The sequence below is a fragment of the Halichoeres trimaculatus genome, unplaced genomic scaffold (genome assembly GCF_033239565.1).
Source record: "Halichoeres trimaculatus isolate MK-OKI-2021-1 unplaced genomic scaffold, fHalTri1.1 fHalTri1_scaffold_10, whole genome shotgun sequence".
Lineage (NCBI taxonomy): Eukaryota > Metazoa > Chordata > Actinopteri > Labriformes > Labridae > Halichoeres > Halichoeres trimaculatus.
In genome coordinates, this window is record NW_027437187.1 from 14,347,440 (window position 1) to 14,370,656 (window position 23,217).

At 38.8% G+C, this 23,217-nt stretch overlaps 2 protein-coding genes across 2 annotated transcripts in view; both read right to left on the reverse strand.

Moving 5' to 3' along the window:
- Window positions 1-14,211, reverse strand: part of LOC141796332 (synaptic vesicle glycoprotein 2B-like) — a 60,779-nt gene extending 46,568 nt beyond the window's left edge. Inside the window, exon 1 of the mRNA XM_074677376.1 lies at window positions 14,139-14,211. The gene's annotated coding sequence lies outside the window, so the exon portion shown is untranslated. The remainder of the gene's footprint in view (window positions 1-14,138) is intronic.
- A 1,194-nt stretch (window positions 14,212-15,405) lies between these two features.
- LOC141796354 (uncharacterized) lies at window positions 15,406-20,558 on the reverse strand. Its single transcript, XM_074677414.1, has 3 exons — window positions 20,070-20,558; window positions 19,391-19,798; window positions 15,406-18,910 (listed from the first exon to the last, which is right to left on the reverse strand). The coding sequence occupies exons 1-3, from the start codon at window positions 20,254-20,256 to the stop codon at window positions 17,841-17,843; spliced, it is 1,665 nt and encodes a 554-aa protein (XP_074533515.1). The 5' UTR covers window positions 20,257-20,558; the 3' UTR covers window positions 15,406-17,840.
- Between the last annotated feature and the right edge of the window lie 2,659 nt (window positions 20,559-23,217).

A 23,217-nucleotide genomic window follows, 5' to 3' on the forward strand; every position in this document is an offset into this window, starting at 1 on the left:
CAACTCAAAAAGATATTCTCATATGACTTAGTTATTTTACCCCATTGCTTTGATATCAGTCACTCAAATGCTAAACAATGTTTAGTGAAAAGAAGCTATGCAAATTGTCTCTCCCATGCCTCAGTTATGTCCCATTGCCCTGAAGTGAAACTGAAACAGCAAGTAACTAAACACAAAAGTAAATAAAAAACCGCAACAGCAAACATCTTAAAAACAACATTAAGCCACTGAAAGAGGTACGTACTGGTGAGCAACATGAGTCATCACTGATTGAAAGGAAGAGGGTCAATATTGTGACATCAAAACAACCAGAATCAACAGAAGAAAGTTGATTTACAGTTGTAAACATATTATTGTTGTTTTTTACACACTTTCTGGCCCTGTCACAACCATACTGTCTATGCCCATGACACTGTTCTTCTCTTTCACAGCCTCTATGACAAGGATATGCAAATATGGCAATGACGACTTCTGGGACAGCCAATAGCAACTTTCTTTTCTAAACAGTTGGCAACACTGCGCTAAAGGCAGAATAACTTTCCGGTTAAATGATGAGCAGTGCATTCGTCCAATCAGCGATGACTCATTTCCCCCACCAGTACCTGCTTCTTCCAGTAGCTTAATGTTGTATTTAGTTATTTGCTGATGTGGTGTTGTTTCTCTTTGTATCTTCATATGCATCACATGTAATGCAGGGTCACAAGAAGACACTGATTGACAAATGAAAAAAATGATGAAGTACTTCCTCAAAAGCCTTAGCTTTAATACCTTTTAGTTACAGCTCCTCAGAATTTTAAGTATCAGAGAGTTTTTCACAACAATGACGATGCAGATTTTATTCATATCTGGCCTTTAGAGGAACTGAAATGTTTGTAGGGTTTGTTGTCATTAAAGAAAATGTAAAGAAACAGATTTTGAGTTTAAAAGGCTTCTTGATGAATGACTCTGCAGCAACAATCAAACTCTGATCCAAAAGGTTGGCATTTTGGAGATTGATCTGCTCGATCTGGCACTACACAGTAAACTAGATTGGATTAGATTGAGCAGGACTGCCAAATTATAATGCCCACCCACTCTGCAGCCTGACTAGACCAAAGGAAATACTAATTACTGAAAAAGCATTTTGATCAATTTATGATCCTGTTACTGCCAGCAGAGTTCCCACAGCTTTCCTGCTCCCTATCAAATGCACACATAGACAAGATTTCTAAAAAAAACTGTGGACCCAGCTTGTTACCCCAATACTTAAAACAACACTTCTTTCATTTCTCAGGCCCTTGAAAAAAGTTTCCAGCGGAAAATATTTCTTCATGGATTATTTCTCAATAGCTGTGTTTCTTTAAGAACAGTTAATAATAGCGATGTAAACAGTTATCAATCTTATAATTGGCCTGTTCCATTTAACAACAAATCAATGGGAGTCCAGGTTTGGCTCAGTTGGTGGAGCATGGGCCCAAAATGTGACCAATAAAAACATTTCTTAATTTGAAACAGTGTGAAGTGGTTTGCTTATGGTTTTTGATGGAGTGTCACCTCTCCTGCCTGAAATAAGAATGAATTATGTGTCCACAATCTAAAATATTACTAACCACAGAAAAAGGAGCTATGATGAAATGAAAGCACACTACTGCCAGCCTATAGTTACAGGGACTCCTGCGTCTAAAAGGGCAGGTAGCTTTTTTTGGGCTCTATACTGCCCCCTCCCCCTCCCAAGTTTGAACAGACCACTGCAGAATAACTACTGCATGTGGTTGGAATCATAGACTGTATATAGAGTGGACAGCACGGCTCCGCCATTTACCATTGTACGGTTTTGAAGCCAAAATACTGCCCAGCCATTGGTAGCAGTTGCGGCCAGAGTCTGCGCTGTAGAGATGATGAGGGATTCTAGGAGAATCTGAGTGGAGCTAGGTGACAAAAATAATATATATCTTTTTTCTTTCACAAGTCTAATCACTTCTTGACTCTACCTCTCGACATATTTTACAATCCCAGAAAAAAATACACAAGAACAGCAGCTGTCAATCATTGTTAAACGTTGCGTAAAGCCTCGTTTTTAACCTCTCATAACTGATGAAAACGAAACTTTTCAGAAAAAAAATTGGACTCCAATACAAGGCAGCCAAATGATATCTTCAAATTATCACAACGATGTGAGACAAGAGAAACATTACTACGAGGTGTATACATTTTTTTAAGTTTGACCACAGCCCATCTGGAATGACTGGGAAGCCGGATTTTTTAGCCTTTACTGCAGCCAGCCACCAGGGGGAGCAGTTTTTGTGGAGACCTAACATCGAGCAGAGCAAGCGGACATCCATTTTTTTTTACAGTCTATGGTTGGAATGAACATGATCACAAACTATTTAGCCCTTTTAGCCTTTAGCTTGTGTTTTAGCCTTTAGTTTGTGTTCTATTACTCTCCTGTTTCGTTTTCTTCTGCTCTTCTGTTCTTTTTCTGTCTGACAGTTTGGCTCCTGAGTCCACCATCACTACACAATTAATCACAGAAAAAGTTTTCAGCAGATTAAAAAAAAAACAGATCTCTCTTCTACCAAACTACTTCTAAACGTCGTCAGCCAGGGTCAGACTTCCCATCAATCAATCCAGTTCTGCTCGACCCAATCAAGAAGCTTAGAGGTAGAATTTAGACATAACCTATATTGCTGCTGATAATCTAATTTAAAAGTGTGGATTACAATCAGGCTTATACCTAAAAGGGAGACTTTTCCAAGATCACTTAGAAACTCCTCACAGTCTGTTTGAATATAGGTCCCACACTCCCACACCCCTACACCCCTACACCCCTACACCCCCACCCCCGCTGTATCATCTGAATCAAACCATAAAACTGACATAAAACAAAACCAAATGCCTCTCAAACATGGCCTTAAAGTCAGTTCATACCATGTTGGTTTAATTTCAAATGCTCATTTTACTGAAATGTCTTATGAAAGGTCACTTTTTGATGCTTGAAATGGCAAGTTACATGATTGACAACTCAGTTTCCAAATTTGTTGCTGTTGGATTAGAAAAGTAGGGCATGAATAGTCAGAGAAAATGTAACAAACACAGACACACTATTGACATTGAGCTCCATTAAACTGCCGTCTGCTGACTGACACAATAATCTTTTACACTGTAGACCTAAACGAGGGGTCTTTGACATGCCATGGTATGGTAAAGAGTGGGCTATACCTCAGCTTCTCCAGCAGTGAGCCCTGAAGACTCTGACTCCAAAAACATCAGAGCAAAAAGTTCAGCGTGGGATATTTTGACTTCACTTCTGTACAACTGGGTGTATGAAAAACATGTTGTCTATCTTTATAAAGTGTCAGTGTGCTATATGAGAGAATTAAGTCACACTTTTGCCTTGTTTTTGCATTTCTGTCTTTACACTGACAGCTTGTCAGCCATTCATGCTGCCTGAATGTGCAAAAACATTTGGTAAATAAAGCTGATTTTGCTAAACGATAATATAAGTAGCTAACTGAATTTTCTAAAATGTCCAGTTGCAACACAAAACCAAACTATGTACACTCAACAAAAATATAAACGCAACACTTTTGTTTTTGCTCCCATTTTTCATGAGATGGACTCAAAGATTTAAAATTCATTCCAGATAAACAATATTACCATTTCTCTCAAATGTTGTTCACAGATCTGTCTAATGTTTGATAGTGAACACTTCTGCTTTGCTGAGATAATCCATCCCACCTCACAGGTGATGCTGATCTGACATCATGATTGGTGCAAAGGTGTGCCTTATACTGCCCACAATAAAAGGCCACTCTGTAATGGGCAGTTTTGTCTTAATGTCAACCAGATCTGTTGCTCGTACATTGAATGTTAAACTTTCCACCATAAGCCGTCTTCAAAGGTGTTTCAGAGAATATGGCAGTACATCCAACCGGCCTCACAACCGCAGACCACGTGCAACCACAGCAGCCCAGGACCTCCACATCCAGCAGATTCACCTCCAAGATTGTCTGAGACCAGTCACTCAGACAGCTGCTGAAACAATTGATTTGCATAATCAAAGAATTTCTGCTCAAACTGTCAGAAACCGTCTCAGGGAAGCTCAACTGCATGCTCATCGTCCTCATCGAGGTCTTAACCTGACTCCAGATCGTCACCGTAACAGACGTGAGTGGGCAAATGCTCACATTCCATGGCGTCTGGCACGTTGGAGAGGCGTTCTCTTCACGGATAAATCTTGGTTTACATTGTTCAGGGCAGATGGCAGACAGCATGTGTGGCGTCGTTTGGGTGAGCGCTTTGCTGATGTCAATGTTGTGGATGGAGTGGCCCATGGTGGTGATGGGGTTATGGTATGGGCAGGCATCTGTTATGGATGAAGAACACAGGTGCATTTTATTGATGGCATTTTGAATCCACAGAGATACGGTGATGAGATCCTGAGGCCCATTGTTGTGCCATACATACATGAACATCACCTCATAGTTCAGCAAGATAATGCACGGCCCCATGTTACAAGGAACTGTACACAATTCTTGGAAGCTGAAAATGTCCCGGTTCTTGCATGGCCAGCATACTCACCGGACATGTCACCCATTGAGCATGTTGGGATGTGCTTGACCGGCGTATACGACAGCGTGAACCAGTTCCCACCAATATCCAGCAACTTGGCACAGCCATTGAAGAGGAGTGGACCAACATTCCACAGGCCACAATTGACAATCTGATAAACTCTATGCCAAGAAGATGTGTTGCACTGCATGAGGCAAATGGTGGTCACACCAGATACTGACTGGTTCTGGGTCCCCACACCCCATTTCAGGGTGACCTTTTTGTTGTGGACAGTCTAAGGTACACCTGTGCGCTGATCATAGTGTCTGATGAGCATCTTGATGTGGCCCACCTGTGAGGTGGGATGGATTATCTCAGCAAAGCAGAAGTGCTCACTATCACACATTTAGACAGATTTGTGATCAAGGAGGAGAAATGGCACTGCACATCACCCAAAAAACACTAAACCAACAGTGAAGTTTGGAGGTGGAAGCATCATGGTATGGGGTTGTTTCTCATCTCATGGTGTTGGCAAACTTCATATAATTGACGGAGCAATGAATGGAGCCATGTATGGGGAAATTCTTGGTATAAATCTGCTGCCATCCACCAGGATGATGAAGATGAGACATGGCTGGACCTTCCAGCAGGACAACGATCCAAAGCACACGGCAAAGTTGACTCTCAAATGGTTTCAAAAAAAGAAAATCAATCTGTTAGAATGGCCTCGTCAATCACCTGACGAGGAATCCAACTGAACATTTGTGTAAAGAAGTAAAGAAAAGGGTTCACCAGAGGGCACCAAAGAATATTCAAGATTTAAAGACAATCTGTGCAGAGGAATGGGCCAAAATCACACCTGAGCAGTGTGGGCAATTAGTTAAAACATACAAGAAGCTTCTGGAAGCTGTCATTGCAAAAAAAATGCTTCTCCACTAAGTATTAGATGAGTCTCAGTTTGTGTGTTCAATACTTTTTTTCTGTGTTATCACACATAATTCCACATGCTCCTTATTTTTGGACCTGAATGTTGTGATTTCTTTTCCTGTGTGGATTATTTGAGTTAATACCAATGTCTGGTCGAAATTTTGTTTGAATTGCATCTTTGGAAATAAATGTGACAAGAAAAAAGTTAACGCATTCAATACCTATTTTCCCCACTGTGAATGTGTTGTTCTCATAATAATGCAGCCAAAGCTAAAGGCTAATTAGCCTTTAGCTTTGGCTGTATCTCTCTCCCGTTTAGCTTCCTTCTTCTCTTCTGGCCTTTTTCTGTCTGACAGTTAGGCTCCAGTGTCCACCATCACTACAAAGTGAATCCCAGAAATAGTTTCCAGCAGAGAAAAACACAGATCTCTGTGTTTTATCTCTTCTCTCCGCTAAACTTTGTCAGCTTGCGTTGTGTTGTCACAGATAATTAGACATGCTGTAAATCAATCCCATCCTGCTCGACCTGATCTGGAATTAAGAAGTAGCATTTTGAAATAACCTGTAACTAGTAATATTAATGCTGATAATCTCATTTTAAAGTGTGGATTACAATCAGGCGTATATCTAGAAAGGAGACTTTTGCAAGATCACTTTCAAACTCCTCACAAGACCCTCTAGGACACTGTCACATGGCTTATTGGGAAGATAGAATTTTCAAAATTTTCTAATGCCCAGTAACTCATGAAAAACTACCGCAATGCCTTAAATTTACTGTGAAATTATGAAAATGAATAATTGTATAATTATTATCGTACTCAGTGTATTACACCTTGTTGGTTCCAAAGTGAATGAAACTTCATCGTCGCTGTCATAGTCACTCATTTTGAATTTCCTACGCTGCCTCACAATCCTTAGAGTACAAACAAAAGAATTATGATACTTGATCAAACTTACACGAGGCTACAACCGGCGCCTGAAGCATAGCTTGTTAACATTCCCTACAGCTGAGAGGAGGAGGGGGGACGGAGCGCACTAGCGCTGCGCGTAAGGACACATGAGTTAGTTAGGTCCGGATAAATGTTTATATTTCCGAAGACTTAATGCACTTAAAAAATATTTTATGTAGCGTACTCTTAAACTGTGGTATTACTTTTTGATTTGAGTTCTTGTAGGCAGAGAAAATAGCCTTTGAATTTGGTACAGTTTTTCCCTGTTAGCGCCTATTTCCTCGTCACCATCGATTACAGTCTGTGTCTTACAGAGGGAGAGGAGACAACTTTCTACTGTATCTAATGTCCTTAGTGGTTACATAGAGCTCATACAACCCCACTTAAAAAAAAACTGAACCATCCCCTTAAGCTCTTTGCACACCAGACACATGTTGTTTGCACAAATATTTCACATGTTATTTAATTATTTTTTCAACCTACTGTTTTTCAGTGCAAGCTTTCACAATGAGCTGAGTGAAATTGTGGCTTTTATTTTTTTGGACTGAGGTTGATTTTTCCAAAGTTTCCCTTGCAAAAAGTACACATCCAACCAATCAAATCACTTGTTGACACGTCACGTACTCAAACATTCAACATTGATTGTGTTTGTGTCCCAGCACCTGGTTCTTTACCACAAAAGACAGAGAAACTACAAAGACAACAATTACAAAGACACTGTTTGGAGGAGAATAGCTGCGGTGATCAAATGTGATGCTCAACATTTTTCACAATTTTTTCATGAAAAATGGGAGCAAAAACAAAAGTGTTGCATTTATATTTTTGTTGAGTGTATGTTGGACCAACATATTTGTTTGTTTTGAATAACATCTGAGAGCCTCAGTATCCTCCAAGTGAAATTACTGATTCATGAGGCTGTCGGTCTGCAGGGAGAGAGGAGGGGAGAGGAGGAGCAGCCTGTCGACTTCCCTCCCTTCTGCTCCTGAGTGGAGACAGAAATAGATAGTGTTTCGTCAAACAGAAAACCCTCTCTTAAAGAGGAACTCCTGTTTTCAAAAAGTGTATGCCATTACCTTATGTTTCGGGGTCTAATTTGGCATGTAGGCACTAAAAGTTTTGAAATTGCTGCAGTGGGTCATTAGCTGACAGCTGGGAAACTGGCTGTAATGACTGCAACATAGTCTTTTGGGGAAAATGTGGCATCAAGATATGACACTGAGGTCTCTTTTCAGAAAAACACATACTTCTTTGCCTATAAATATCCTCCAGCACAAGAAACCCAGAGAATGCAAAAGTAAAACAGCCTTTGCTCTGGCGCTGTGGCCCACCTAATGATAAAACATAGCTTCTGCAAGGCAATTTGAATTTTATGGTGGGGTATTGCATTTACTTGAAAATTAAAAAAAAAAAATCTCCAGTTGTTACAACATACTGGAACTGGATTTTTTTATTTTCCTGTTTTTATGAGATACTATGTCATAAAAACAGGAATATCAACCTATGTCATCCCAAAGATGCCCAAGTATTTGGGCAACAGAAGAGGCGTTAAGCTCCATTCATTGAGACAAGTTAGCGTACTTTAAACACTTAATTAAAACTGTAAGCAGCATAAAAATGTCTGGTTGTTCTGTGGTCAGCTGTCAGAAATGATACTATACCAGGCATGGGCAAACTACGGCCCGGGGGCTACATGCGGCCCGTTAAATGCTTTAATCCGGCCCGCCAATCTTGAAAAAATTAAATGAATAAACCTTGTTAGTTTTATTTTCCCTGCAATTCTGATGTTTTCCCACTAGATGGTGCACTGTAGATACATTGGCTTTGTTGAGGTGAAGCGTAGGCCTATTACTCCACGTTTGCACTTTACCCTCTGACCCATCTGCCCTTCTGTAAAGATGAACGGACCTAAGAAAAGGAAAGTGGACTAAACAAAACTCATTGAAACACATGGAAGTGCGCATATGCACGCGGATAAGATGGAGTGGATCGTCAGCGATCTGTTACTTATAAAAAAAAAAAGCTCAGGAACATGTCTGTATAAACCTTCAATGTGAGTTATATGTATAATTTCTATATGGAGACGTTCACATTTAATGTCAAAATATCACACAAACAATTTTGACACAATCTTTTATCATTTTTTTTTTTTTTCATTTTTAAAACCAGGACAGAAAAAAAGTGTTTTTCTGTTTTTCTGTAATTCCGTTTTTCCGTTTTCGTTTTAAAAGAGAAAAACAAAAATAAAAGTAAATTTTTTTCGTTTTTAAAAAAAAATATTTTATTTTGTTTTGAAACAGAATAACGAAAGAACGAACCATACACGGATTAAAAATCCCATTATAATTCCATTCCCGCATATTCTAATTCTAATTTCAAAACAAAATCAAAACAGCGAAAAATAGACCATTATTTGTTTTCTGATTTTTGATTGAAAACGAAAAATTGAATAACAAGTCGTGATCCGTTTTCAAATTTTGGATTCTAAAACAGATATGGAATGAACGAATGATACCCTGATAGTTACCAAAGCACTCCATCCATCTGCTCCTGGTCTGGCCCCTTTGTCAAATGTTAGAACCCATTGTGGCCCACGAATCAAAAAGTTTGCCCACCCCTGTACTATACCGTGGGGTCAACTTCTGTTGAGTTCTAACTGTTACAGAGCTTCTGGTGTTTTGGAGCAAAGAGTGCCTGTGCTAACTGGTGGGTCTCAGCCGAACATGTCAGTGATTGTCAGCTGAGGGTCACCGGTTAATAGGGTCATACTTCACACTGAAACACCTGTTAAGTCTGCGTCTGGGTAATTAAATGTGTGTTCTTTATCCAACCCCCACATCTGTTAACTATTTCATTGCTGTTCACTTCAACAATATGTGCTAAATACAAAAAGTTACAAATGAAAGGTTGAAAGGAGGAGGAAACAGAGGAACCTTTAATGATTTATTCTCTGTGGTGGGCTGATAAGTGTCCTAATCATTTAAAATACACACAGTTTGATTTTTGTGTCCTCAAGAAACGGTGAATCATTCACGAGCAGACATAAACATTAAACTCATTGGAAGTTTGTTGCCTTTGTTTACCCAGCAAGTACTGGCTCTAGAGTTTTTCCACAATGCAACATATTTTTTTGTCAATCCTGATAGAGTTATAGTCATGAGTACAAAAAATGTGTTAAAAAATGTTATGATTAGAAAAAAAAACACTTTTATGACTTACTTTTACTGCCAAACTAGAGTTATGAGAGTTATGATCAGACACTCCAGAGTGCTGATTGACATAGACCTAGCCTCTAATCCCAGATAGTCCTACCTAAACACTGACAATTAAATTTAGCATAAGAAATTGTCAATCTGTCACTGGTAATCTCATTGAAAGGCATCACTTTGGCAGCATTAAAAAGCAGTTACAAACTTCTCACAGTGCTCTTTAAGGCCAGATTGAATATAACTTGGTAAACATTGGTGACGTCTGTCTAGGCCTGCCTCCATTTGTATATTATTTTGTGTTTTAGTGAATTAATGGGCACACTGCTACAGTATGATTTGTTCAAGGTAGTGGTAGACCACCAACTCCTGTGTTCTGATTATAGGGGCAATTTTTTTAGCCATATTACTCTGAATTTTTTTAAATTTTTATCTCTGTTAGAAACCTCTCTCTGTGTTTTAGGCACTTGACATCGCTTAGTTTGTCGAGGTCAAGACAGCATTGTCAACAGATGAAATTTAAAGCTCCTGTTAGTAGTTTTCATCAACTTACAAAGCAGACTGGAATTAAGAATAATGCCTCTTATGACCCATAAAAGCAGAAACAACCATCAGTAACAAGAATGACAATCACTATATTGTCATTTTTGATGCCTTGGAAGGGGAAGCGTGTCAGAGCAGGTGAGTGACAGTAACGCAAAGATACAGCCTCTTGTCAGTTTTTTTTTTCACATGGAAATATCTGATTGTTAAAGACAATGAAGACAACACTTTTTCTTTTTTTTTAGAAATACATAACGCATACAGTACAGGTTCAGCAAAAGGATAAAAGGACCACATTGTCCAGCAGGGGGCACTAAAAAAATCACAGAGAGTTCCTCTAAAGCTTTAGTTTGAAGCATTTGCTGTTGCAGCCCAAGAAGCCTGTCCAACTGTCTACTCAAAAAATCCCAAACACAGCTTTAAATGTACCAGCATTTCCATTTACCTTTAGATGAGTGTCAGACATTCAACCCTACCCATAATTTACAGCCAATAGCATCAAATATCTCTTTGCTGAACGACTATCAGCCACTTTCATCAAAACCCTGCCTCACCCACACTCACGCAGCCAGAATCAAATCCAAATATTCTGAGATTTGCAGTCCTCTTTTTCTTTCCATCATCACTTCTCTTTCTCTCTAACTCTCTCATCTCTCACCTCTCCACGCTTTCCAATCACACTCCCTGCCTGTTTTTCCTCCCTGCATTATAAATCCTCACAGAGTACTCTTTCCCACCCTCCTCTACCTCCTCTTCTTCCCTGCTGCAGTCTGTCGTCTTGTCAGCTTGTTTAACTTCACTTTAATTAATAATTCAGAGATTAATGAGGGAGCTCAGTGGCTCAGTGGAAAATCTCTGCACCCATTGTACAAATGAGTTTCAAGCATTCCTCAAGATTATCTATGGTGTGTCATCTGTATCACCTCTCTCTTTCTTTCTTTCTTTCTTTCTTGTACCATTAAAGGCTTTGTTGGCAGATACAGCATTTTTTGGCCTATTGTTGTAAAGTTCCCATAAAGAAGCAACAGTATATAACACAAAAAGAAATCACTTTTTATGCTACAGAAATCCTGAATGAGAACGACTGCTATTCAACCTTTTTTGTTTGGTCTTTAAGCTCTTATCAACCTTGTTCCCTTCTTCAGCAGGCAGCTGCTATAAGCCCTCTTAAACTCATAGTTTGCCACTGCCTGAGAGAGAACAGCAGACATGAAGGACGCTGCCAGCCCGCTGCTGAAGATGGTTGGAAATCAAAAAGCTAAAATGACCAACACAGAGCTGAAGAGAAAATCGATATGAGACTCACATCCATCAGGTAGCACAAAAAACAACTCTAAATGAATGCAAAGGTTATATTTCCTGTTTCAGTCAGTGGTGCCAAGCCATCAATTTCATAATCACACCTCCAGAATAAAAAATGGTTTTAAGTGCCTACCTACTTATGCCTCCAGCTCTTTCTTTTTTTCTTTTCAAATATATTTTAATTTTCTTTTCTTCCTCCCTCCACCACTTTTTTTAAAATCCTTCTCTGTATCAGTTTTATATGTTATTTTTAACATACAGTGGGGATAATAAGTATTGAACGCGTCAACTTTTTTCTCATCACATTAATTTCCAAAGATGCAATTCAAACAAAATTTCTACCAGACATTGGTATTAACTCAAATAATCCACACATGAAAAGAAATCACAACATTCAGGTCCATAAATAATGATTATGTGAGATTAAGTACCATAAAACAGGAAAAAAGTATTGAACACACCATGGAAAGGCTGTATACTTTGACAAGGAAATGCACCATACCACCTGAAATCTGTCAGTAATTATTACTTGAACTTCCAATTAGTGCAAACCAACATCAGCTGGGCTAGAGCAAATTGATGGTCCTATAAAAAAGGTCTTTTTATCACCAAGCAGTTAAATATGACACACCTCATGATGGGTAAAGGCAAAGAGCTCTCTGAAGACATTCACAACCTGATTGTTACTCAGCATCAGAATGGAACTGGTTACAGACTTATATCAAAGCACTTGAATATTCCAGTCAGCACCGTTGGGGCCATTATTCCCAAGTGGAAGAAGCACCACCTTACCATCAACAGGCCACGGACAGGAGCTCCTTGCAAGATTTCTGACCAGGGAGTCAGAAAGATAGTCAGAAGAGTACTCAACGAGCCAAGGGCCACCCTGAAAGTGTGTCAGAAAGACTTGGAGGCAGCAGGTACAATTGTTACAGAGAAAACAACAGGAAATGCATTCCACCGCCACGACCTCTATGGACGCTCAGCCAGCAAGACTCCATTCCTCCAGAGGAATAGGCCAAAATCACACCTGAGCAGTGTGGGCAATTCGTTAAAACATACAAGAAGCGACATATATTTGTGTACCAATGTACACAATGTACACATCATTCAGCTCTAGGGTTGTTAAATGAAGAAACCAATATAGATTGTGTTAAAAAAAAACACTCATGCCTCCATGGGGGGGTACTGAAAAATGCACTTTTTCCAGAGTCTGCCTTAGGTTAGCTGCTAGCTGAAGAAACACCAAAAACTACACACACTGAGCCAAAAAGCAGATTTTTACAGCAAAAAAGAACATGTATACGGCCTGGTTCTCAAAAAAACTTGGTGCTGAGCTCATTTGTCCATCAACGTAAATTGTACATGGGATGAATTCTTCATTATTTTATGAATTTATTAAACTTGTGAATTTTGCCAATTAAAGGCCATGGCTGACTTGACTAATAGGCGTTTACCTTATAGCTGTCTGTAGAGAGGTTAAAGGCACCCTAACTTTAACTGAGCTAGGTTGAGTTTAGCATTTCCAATAAATATAGCATCCACCGACAACAGGCTTCAAACTGTGTATTAAAAAGAAATGGGTGACATCATGGAACTACGTCCATGTATCTATGATTTGATTATTACGCTGACAATGACATATGGCTAAAGCTAGGTGGTGAATCTTATCTCTTCCAGTGTTACAGAGGTGACACCCATCAAACAGCTGTTAATTTCTGTGAAAAATATTGAATCCCATACCCACCATCTCCATTTATTTTTCCCAAACTCTAATCGGAAGCTACTTAAGCAGTTTTGCTTTCAGCTTAGTCATCATTTACTTCTGCTCTTTATAACCGACAACCAGTTAATATTACCTGAAAACACAGCTTATGTATCCTGCTGTACACACAGCAGGATGTGTCTTGGTAATATGCAGCAGGTGTTTTCAAATACAGCCTTTGTTGGAGTCAGTATTGCTGATGTTGCAACCAACTTTGTGCTCTGTAACACCTCTGGGGAATCCAAAAGGTGATGTCACTCAATATTTTGTGCAGTCTGTGGTTTTTACAGTCTGTTGGTGAATGAAATTGTGGGATGGTCTTTAAACAGATATGTAATTTTCCTGCATACACTGTCTCCATCAACTTTTTCAGTGGAAACTCTGATTGGATTTCACAGGTCTACGTCTGTTCATGACCCTGTCACATAAATTCCATCATGACCCATTATAACTAGACACAATCGGGTTTGAGAGTGGCCCTGGTGGTGGAGGTCAGTGTTAGCAGTCTGTTGTAATATGAGTGAACCCAGCCCAAATGTTTAGTATTCTGCTTCAGTACACAGGCAGGCATGTTATGTAACAGCTGGGATCAGATGGAAAAAACACTCATTTATACCACATGTCATCCCAAAGAGTAATTCTTCTCATTGCAGAAAATTACATGACATTAATTTTTTTTGTCTTGCGCTTACATTTTTACGTTAAAATGAGACGTTTGTAGTTTCCTCAGCCAAGGTTGTACTCTCAGTATTTTAAAGTACTTTTAGTTTGCAGAAACGACAGCAAACATGCAAACGGAAAATCGTTTTCTCTGAATATTTCCTGAAACATGACCAGCCTGATAGAATAAAAATGTAATTTGTGATGAATATTAATAGATGTGTGATGAAGAAAGAAATTAGAGCGGGTTTTACTCGCCTTATCTCCTTAAAGATCTTGGAAGTCAGGCGACGGGATATCCCTCTGCTTTCTCTCTTTCTCTCATCTGGATGCTGGAGCACTGATGCAGAGAGGGAAAGGTGGGGGGTGTAGTGTTGGGGTGATGCAGTCTAGACAAGGTTTGAATACTTATCAGCTCTATGTGTGTGTGTGTGTGTGTGTGTGCGTGTGTGTGTGTGTGTGTGTGTGTGTGTGTGTGTGTGTGTGTGTGTGTGTGTGTGTGTGTGTGTGTGTGTGTGTGTGTGTGTGTGTGTGAGGGGTACCCGAGTGAGAGGTGTAGACTCCCCTCCATTTTTCCATCCACACATTTCTCGTTCCCAGTAATGAGCTGGACTGGCACAGTGCATCGCTGCCTGTAATACTGATCAATAAACCATCACTAAATCAGCCGTCCAACGCTTGAACCTGAATGAGACATTAACAAAAGCACTGACATACACCAGGAGAGTCATAAATCACCTAAAAGCATACGATTGTCTTCACAACTGTCCATTTTTACATTATGCCACACATGCATTGTAGATAGAAAAACAAACAAAACAGATGTGAGGATGAATCCTCTGTCTGAAAATACTATATGTGGATAATTATAATGGTTAAGAAATTGTAATAATAAACACTGTTTAAAAAAAAAGCGTGGAAAAGAAGAAAGAAGGATAAACAAAAAAGGTGAATCAAAGCAAAAAGAGCACAAGATCAGTCAATCAGTGCTGCAAAGTGGGGGTCTGAAAAAGTAAGGGGGTGTCTGGGAATGCCTATCGAAATTATGAATATTTTACAATTCCATTAACCAATTATTGTAAAAGTTATGAACAAAACTGGTGTAAAATTTTATATGAAGCTATGCAAACAGAAAATAGTTATTTGCTGCCAAAAGCCCCACACACACTCACACACAAACACACAAGACCACAAGCCTACCTTCCTATGTCACTTTTAAGACATTTGGTGTCAAAGAGCTCTGTGTAGCAATGAAAAAAAAAAACAAGCACTAACTATACAAACTCATACAAAAATACAAACTCAAATAAATGATAAATGAATGTGTCCAAATCAGCACATTGAACAAAAAGAATCAGACAACCAGACACACTTACACCTTCGAGCGATTTAAAGAGATCATTTATCAAAGTAAGGATGACTTGGGATTGTGGTTGGAGGCCAGAGCGCCCAGAAAAAAAAAATACATTTCAACTAAGAATCTAATTAACAGCACTATTCACTGCACCCACACGTCTTACATACAGATTCACACATGGTCACATTATGGTCTGAGGAGTGTGTTTTCTCTGTGCTATTTGGTTTTAGAGGCATCAATATTAATTTCAGTGTGTTTCACAACCATTTGAGAATACTTCATAGGAGCTTTAAACAATCCAGTTACTCTATCACCTGATTCATTCTAGATTAGCTTGATTTGTATCTGAAAGTCCCTATCTGGAGGTAGGGACTTAAAATAATGACCTGGGAGGACACAAGGTTTTACTCTTACAACCAAAGGCAGGGTTATTTCAATGATTGAAACAGACTTTATAGTAATCTGAAGAGGTCAACATGTTGGTTGATTAACGCCACAAAGAATTCTTCGTTCTTACAAGTTCACAAACTGATGTGGGCATGACCTGAGAAATACATGCATGGCACCGAGGCCAGAATACTGGGATGATGCGTCAGTGTAGACACCTGACGAGGTGAAGTTTTACAAAGACACACTGACCTCTGTTGGTCAAACTGTGTTGGTGCATCATAATGCAGGGATCACAGAGGATTCACCTCAGATTTGTGTACTAAAACATGTTTGGGTTTTTTTTTTCGTATCCGATATTGTCACGGACCATCAAAAAATGTTGTTTCTAAATCCTTAGAGTGAGAGTAACTGGGATCAGCTGGTTTGTCAGTTTGTCTCCTGCACAGCTTCAAACATAAACCCCCAAGACATCTTATCATATGACAGACCATTTGTCTATTTCTCAGTAATTACAAATGTGTTGCATCCAGTTTTATGGATTCCATTTTGTTGTCAGTTTAGTTTTCAGGGCATGATGGGTTGTGGTTGTAACAACTACCTGAAATGTAATTACAAAAAAAGTAATAAAACCCTGAATGCAAATGGTCAATACCGTAACTAAAGTGCTGAGCCCAAAAGTCACAAAAAGTTATCAAATTTTGGGCTCAGCATCTTTCTACATTTTGGGTTGACTGTTACTATTCTGGTTTTATTACAAGTTTTAAGCATTAGATTTTTTGTCATGTTACCTATTGAACTATCAAAACCCCCTTGTCGAGGTCAGAGCTTTTGGAAGATCTTGGTGTTTTAGGCCTGATCCACCAACCTGTAGCGGACCAGTTCGGAGATCCCAATGTGAGGAATGCATTATATCAGCAAGACTCTTTAAGATTTCATGAAGCTCTCGTTCAAATTTTAGGAGGGATCACTCTGAGAATATTAGCAGACAGATTCAGGGATTTCTGCAGCATGTGAATGTGTAGCGGTTTGAAAATCTGCATGTTCATGGTGAACATCCAGCGTTGTTACCTTACATCCAGGTTTAAAATATGGGACAGCATTAACCACCCCCTGTACAAGGAGTTGTGCAACACTCATCCCACATTCTTACAACTTTCCGCAAGTATAGGACATTACAGCACCAAGTTAAACAGAAAAAAACAAATACTTTTATTACACAAAACTTCATAGGAAACTTTATGTCTTTCATATTACTTCATGGTTTCCTGTTAACCTTATTGTTGCAGCATGATTCCTTCATCACCGTTCATTTTTGGGCATCTTGTGTAACTGAGAGAAGAACTGCAGGTTGAGAAGAGAGAGACTAGGGAGTGACATGGGCTTAAGGGTTGCAGGCTGGCACTGGACCAGAACAGTATCAACTTTGAGGACAACGGCCTCTGTAAATGGGGCTCAATTTAACCACACTGAGCCAAACTAGCATTCAGCTACCATCATGATTATTTTTTTTTTAAAAAGATACTTATCGTTAAATAAAGATGTCAACTACACACAATTGCTTCATCAAATGTCATGCATAATGATGTGCATCTGATATAAACGGATGTATGAGACTTTACAGATGTATAAGTAGGGTTGTTTAAGGAGGATATAAATAAACATTGTTTAAACCTTAAGCAAATTTACACTGCATCATTTTTTAGCCAATAGCAGTTTCTTTGATAGTCTTAACACACTTAACAGTGCAGCATAAAGGTGCCTATGTGGTCATTCCCTTTGTTTCAACATACAATTGTACTTGTTTTGTGTTTTTGTAGTTATAATCTGAACACAGCTGAATGTGACACTGTTGTCAATGATATACTTTAACTCTTCATCATTTTTCAATTGGTTATGTTTTGCCAGTCCTCTGTGTTTACAATGTGCAGATATGTCAAATCACAGCCCTAGCTGAGAGGTTTTGGTTGTCTGATGAACACTGCCGGTATAATACACAGACAAAGTCAACATATCTTCCATTGATTTTCTAAAGCTTATTTTTGAAGTCCATCCCTGGCAGTCACCATGGTAGAAAAACTGACTCAACCTTTCAGTCAGCCTGTCTGTCAGTCAGATCCTCCCCCTCCTCTCCTTTTCCTTTCCTGGAAAGATGTGCTTTTTTATTGGATGTGTACCACAGGCGAGGAACTGTTGTTTCTAGCACTGCATCAGCTTCATTTCTCAAGACCAGAGGTTTCCTCTTGCTGAAGAACTACTGTTGCACTGCCTACACCAGGGCACTTGTGGCTTTTGACCTGAGACTGATAGTTGAATCTTTTTTCACAAACGCTGCAACTGAAAGGTTTCTCATCTGTGTGCACGATCATGTGCTTCTTCAGGTTTCCCTTTTCACTGTATTTTTTCCCGCAGACTGAACAGCTAAACGGTTTCTCGCCAGTGTGAATTCTCATGTGTACAACCAGCGCTCCTTTGTGGGTGAATCCCTTTGAGCAAACCATACAGCTGAATGGTTTCTCTCCTGTGTGAGTTCTTTCGTGCCTGCGCAGGTTTTCGTGCTGGCTAAACACTTTACCACAGCTTGAGCAGCTGAATGGTTTCTCTCCTGTGTGGGTTCTGACGTGCCTCGTCAGATCTATGTTTGCACTGAAACCTCTTCCACAGATGGGACAGTTAAATGGTTTCTGCCCTGTGTGATTTCTCATATGTCTTTTTAAGTAAGCCTTTTCAGTGAACGTTTTGTCACAGAAGTCACAGTTGAATGTTTTCTCTCCTTTGTGAAATCGGATGTGTCTCCTTAAGTTGGATTTGTCGCTAAAACCTTTACCACAAATAGTGCATCCGAATGGTTTCCCTTCTGTGTTCTCCATCATGTCTGGTATTCCTTGAACCGTTTCAGTATCTTCATTGTAATTCAGATTTTCCAAACCTGACTGAGATGAGCTTATTTCTTGCGTAAAATCATCACTGTTTTCAGTGTCATAGTCAGAAGACATCTTGTCTGATTCTCCAATACCCTCTCCATCAGCTCCTGACTGATCGGATAGTCTTTGCTGAGTCTTTGAGGTCCGAGCTTCCTTCTCATGTATCACAGATACAGCATTCAGAGGTAACTTGGTGGTTTCTTCCGACTGTCCCTGAGGCCTTCCTCCCCGCTGACAGCTCCACACTCCCTCTTCTTCCTCTTTAATATGCTGGATTTCTTGCACTTCTTGATTGAGATTGATTTTCCATCTGCACTGCCCAGAGGGAACTTCTTCTTTGGTCACCAACTGATGTGGGGTAACTGTCAGATCAGGGAGGAATAGAAATGTTATTCTCAAAAAAAAGTTTCATAATGTAACAGTAACTAACGCTGGGTTTTGCTGCAGATTAAAATCGAAGAGGTGAACTCCTCCAAGTGATGAACAAAAGCCACATCTTTGTTTTCAAGTGCACAACAAATCAACTGTGACCCTAACTTTTATAGAAGTGCGCCTTCCACTCTCCCTCAAAGCTGTGCATGGATCCAGGCAGACAGAGAACAGAAAACAGCACCATTTGGATTAAAGGGGGGAAAAAACAAATAGACCAACATAATATAAATAAAGGTGTTTGAAAAATTTAAGAATAATATAAAAAGAAATTAGATAATTTTGTGTGCAGGATCCTGGAAAAATAAAATGACTGTGATTTTTCTTCAATATTTTATAATATTATAAGGTTTCATATATAATGTATTAATTCAGAATTCTTTTCACTGGACATTTTGGAAACCTCAACAAACCTGCAGTGTTGATCTGAATCCCAGCCTTTTCCAGCATCATCTGAAATCCTTTCATCTCTTCTTCGTACTCAGCTAAACTGGTTTCAAAAAATCCAAATATCTCTTTGACAGCCACAGTGAGTCGTTGCTTCACTAAAGTGTTCATCTTCTTGATCACCTCCAATCCTTCATGGTCCTCTTCATCAGCTTCTGTTTTTATCTGAGCAACAGCTTTACTTTGTTGAAGCTGCTGAGTTTTTTCTTCACCATCTCCTCTCCTGGCAGGAAGCTGTTTGCATTCCTGCCTGTTCTGGGGTTCCACCTGTTCCCTTTTAATGCAAAGGGGCTCTTGTCGCTCCTCATGCACATCTGGGCTCCACTCCAGCCGCTCGAAAGGAACATCTTCACCTACAATCACTTTTTGGATTTCTGAAGAAAAATGGAGGGACACAATGAATGAGATGTCTGTATGCAAAATGCCATAATGCAATGAAAAATGTCTTGACTGCTATTATCCTTATAAATGATAACATAAACATAACAACATATTGATCCAACACTTAAAGATACATTTAAAGGCAAAATGATAGATTATATTTCATAGCTTTAAGACTGACAAATTTGTGATCTGTTAAAATGTCTGATCACACCAGGCTACCATTCTTAAGTCTCTGAGGTATAATAATCTATGTTTACAAACCTGCACTTAAAGGAGGAGCTGTGCTGGTCACATCCGAGCCCGCGTCTTTGATCTGTCTGTTTTTCTTTCCAGCTGAAAAACCACCTCTGTACTCAGCTACGGTTCTTTCAAACAGCTCACATATCTCTTCAGCAGCCAGGGCTTGTCTCTGAATCACCAGAGCTCTGAGGAGCTCCACTTTAGACATTTCCGGACACAGTTTAACTGTCTCTCTCTGCGATCAGACAGGTAAGGGGTTTGATGTCTGTAAAATGATGCTTGAGTCCTGTGTCGAGTTTGCGACTCTAAGTAGAGTCGACAGCCAAACACGCTCCCTTTCAGTGAAACACCAAGATATCAAAAGCTGAAAAACAAAACTCCATTCAGATATGCAGCTGCATTTAGTAACACTGAAATGTTTAGGTCATCCATCCGTCCAGTAACGCTCAAACACTACACCATGAAAACTGTACACCGGAAATAGATAATAGCCGTGTCGCTTTTGACATCCGGAAACACTTTACTGTCACCTTTCAGATTAAAAGTCGATGAAAACCATGTCGAATAAAATACTTTGGATAACCACGTGCAATTTTTTTAATGCTCTTGACAGGCTGTTTTATTTTTACTATAGATTATATTTACTTGGACAATGACAGCAACCCTTGAAAATGAAAAAAAAAAAAAAGAAAAAAAACTATTTTAGACATTTCCCACTGTATTCAAGCCAAGCAACAAAAGGAACATTGTTTTCAACCAAATTCATTAACTATGTAGGCTTTAATGTTTATCTGGCACTGATAAAATAAATAAATAAATAAAAAACTTTCAATGTGAGCCTTCACTGAGCAGCTGTTAGCAGTCTATAACATATTTTTGGGCAATTTTCTGAACCATGATGGGCGTATTCCTTAGATTTTGAGATGTTGCATTTGGTTTCCATAAAAACATTGTTGAGGTGACAGTTGGCTGAAAGAACATAAGGAGCATAAAGTGTGGTAATGACAATGAAAACTTTGAATTTGTTTGCCTTTAAACATGAAAGTGCTTTAAGGTGTTGTTTAATTTTTTATTATTATTATTTATTTATTTCTCTATTTAATTTCTGTGCTATAATGAGATGTCATCTATTAAAACTAACCTATGACCTCAACATTAATAAAGGGGTAAGGGTAAAAGGTAAAGCAAAATAATTTGGGAATATCAACAGGACACCTTTTTTTTACTTTTTTTTTTACTATGAAAGACTACACATACAGTATATATATATATATATATATATATATATATATATATATATATATATATATATATATATATATATATATATATATATATATATATATATATATATATATATATATATATATATATGCACACAAAAAGTTTAAACTTTACTCCAAAAAAACATAATTTTTTTTTATACCTCCTAAAGTTAGAAGAAGAAGAAGAAGTCTCATTATAGGAGAGCCTCTTTGTCTATGAAATTCCAGATTTGGATCAACAAAATCCACAGATCTAGAGTGTTTGTTTGAGACACCAGGTAAATACATAACTGTGTTGAACTTTTTCCAAACAAGATTCCAAAGTGTGTTAAAGTAATTTCTTTGCTCTTTTAAAACCCTTGGTTCTTTGGTTTCACATGCCCTGTGTCTCCCTCCTTGCTCTGCTCTGACCTCCACCTGCTGCAGTGTTACTGTTGTGAACTGAAACAAATGAAGCAACTGTCCATACACGTGACAGATCTTGCACTTTATGAAAGTGGTGTTTCCTGTTATTAATGTTCTTTTTTAAACAGCTTTCACAGAAAGACAACACCTGGCACATTTTCTCTATCTTTGAATGTATCATTTATGCTCATACTGAGAAACAAAAACCCTGTGCAGGTTGTTGACACCAGCTGGGTGTAGAGCAGATCATCAATGTTTGACAGAGTATTCCTTCACAGACTCTTTTGCAGTGTTTTGTAGATTGAAAATAACTATAAATGCAGCCTGTGAAGCACGTTTTTATGTAATTTGAGGCAAGTCCCAATATGAACAATAGTTGAATTAATTTTCTTTTAAATTTGGCCCCAATTTCTGCAACAAATTATAACACCACATTAGATGGCATTTATGAATCTTAGTAATTAAGAGTCTCCACCAAATGATAGAAGAATATAGATTTACACATTCACATATTAAGAACAGGCAGTGCCCTAAAAATGTTGGGCTGAAAAAAACACATTGATTTATAGAATATCAGTGTCACCAAAGGTCATTTAATCTCATGTTTCTTTTAAACAAGAAGTGGAATTTCTTTTATGTTGATCCATTAACTGTGAACTAATCAAATACATTAGAGGCTTGATCTTTGTGAATGGTGAACAACAAGCATTCATGACTCATTCTGCATTATACTTGAGTTGGAGGTCAAGTCACACCAGTTTTATTTAGTGTTGACCTTGGACACCTATGAGGTATGTTTATATCTGATGGATTTTCACTTTTTTCTGTTTGAAATGGCTAATGGGGAGCTCATCCCAAGTGTTTTCCAGTAAAATGTTTACAGTTTAAGCTTTTACAATGCCTGTTCAGCATAGTGCTGTTAGCCTGCCGTACATCCCTCCATCAAAGTAATTGTCAAACTGTGATGTCAGTTGCTTCATACAACTCTGAAAGATGTAACAGAGTTTTTTTTTTTTTTTTTTACCGAGCTTTTATGGAGCCTGTGTAAAATGTAAAACATCAAAGCCAAAAGGACTGAACAGCACTGTGAGTGTGTGCATGCACGTTTGTGAGTCTGAAACTTTCCTCTCACGGTGTAAAATCCCACACATCAATAGAAAACCACTGTAGGGTCAATGTTTGCTCAATGCACTTTGAGCGCTGCACTCTCAATGTAAAAAGGGTGATGGCTCTTTCAGCTGCATTCTGACATAGACCATGGTACTTATTACTCCAAAAGCCAAGAATGGTGGGCCTGCTTTTGTAGGTTACATCGAAGCACAAATATCATCATCAACACCCAAATGCTGTCTCCAGATTTCACAGTTTGAAGGCTACCTCTTTTTTTCTGAGGTTCAGCCAAATATCAGCTGTAAAAAAGGATGCTTATTTTATCCTTCATCTGTCAAACACATAGATACCGTTATGTCAGTAGGACTGTTTTGATCCTGACAACGTGA

What these genes read in the sequence shown, in the direction of transcription:
- LOC141796354 (XM_074677414.1), bottom strand. Translation starts at nt 20,256, where the DNA reads ATGTCTAAAGTGGAGCTCCTCAGAGCTCTGGTGATTCAGAGACAAGCC. An exon ending in AGCTCCTCCTTTAAGTGCAG is followed by an intron (nt 19,799 to 20,069) that starts GTTTGTAAACAT and finishes ATTTTTCTTCAG; the next exon opens with AAATCCAAAAAGTGATTGTA. An exon ending in GATTCAGATCAACACTGCAG is followed by an intron (nt 18,911 to 19,390) that starts GTTTGTTGAGGT and finishes CTGATCTGACAG; the next exon opens with TTACCCCACATCAGTTGGTG.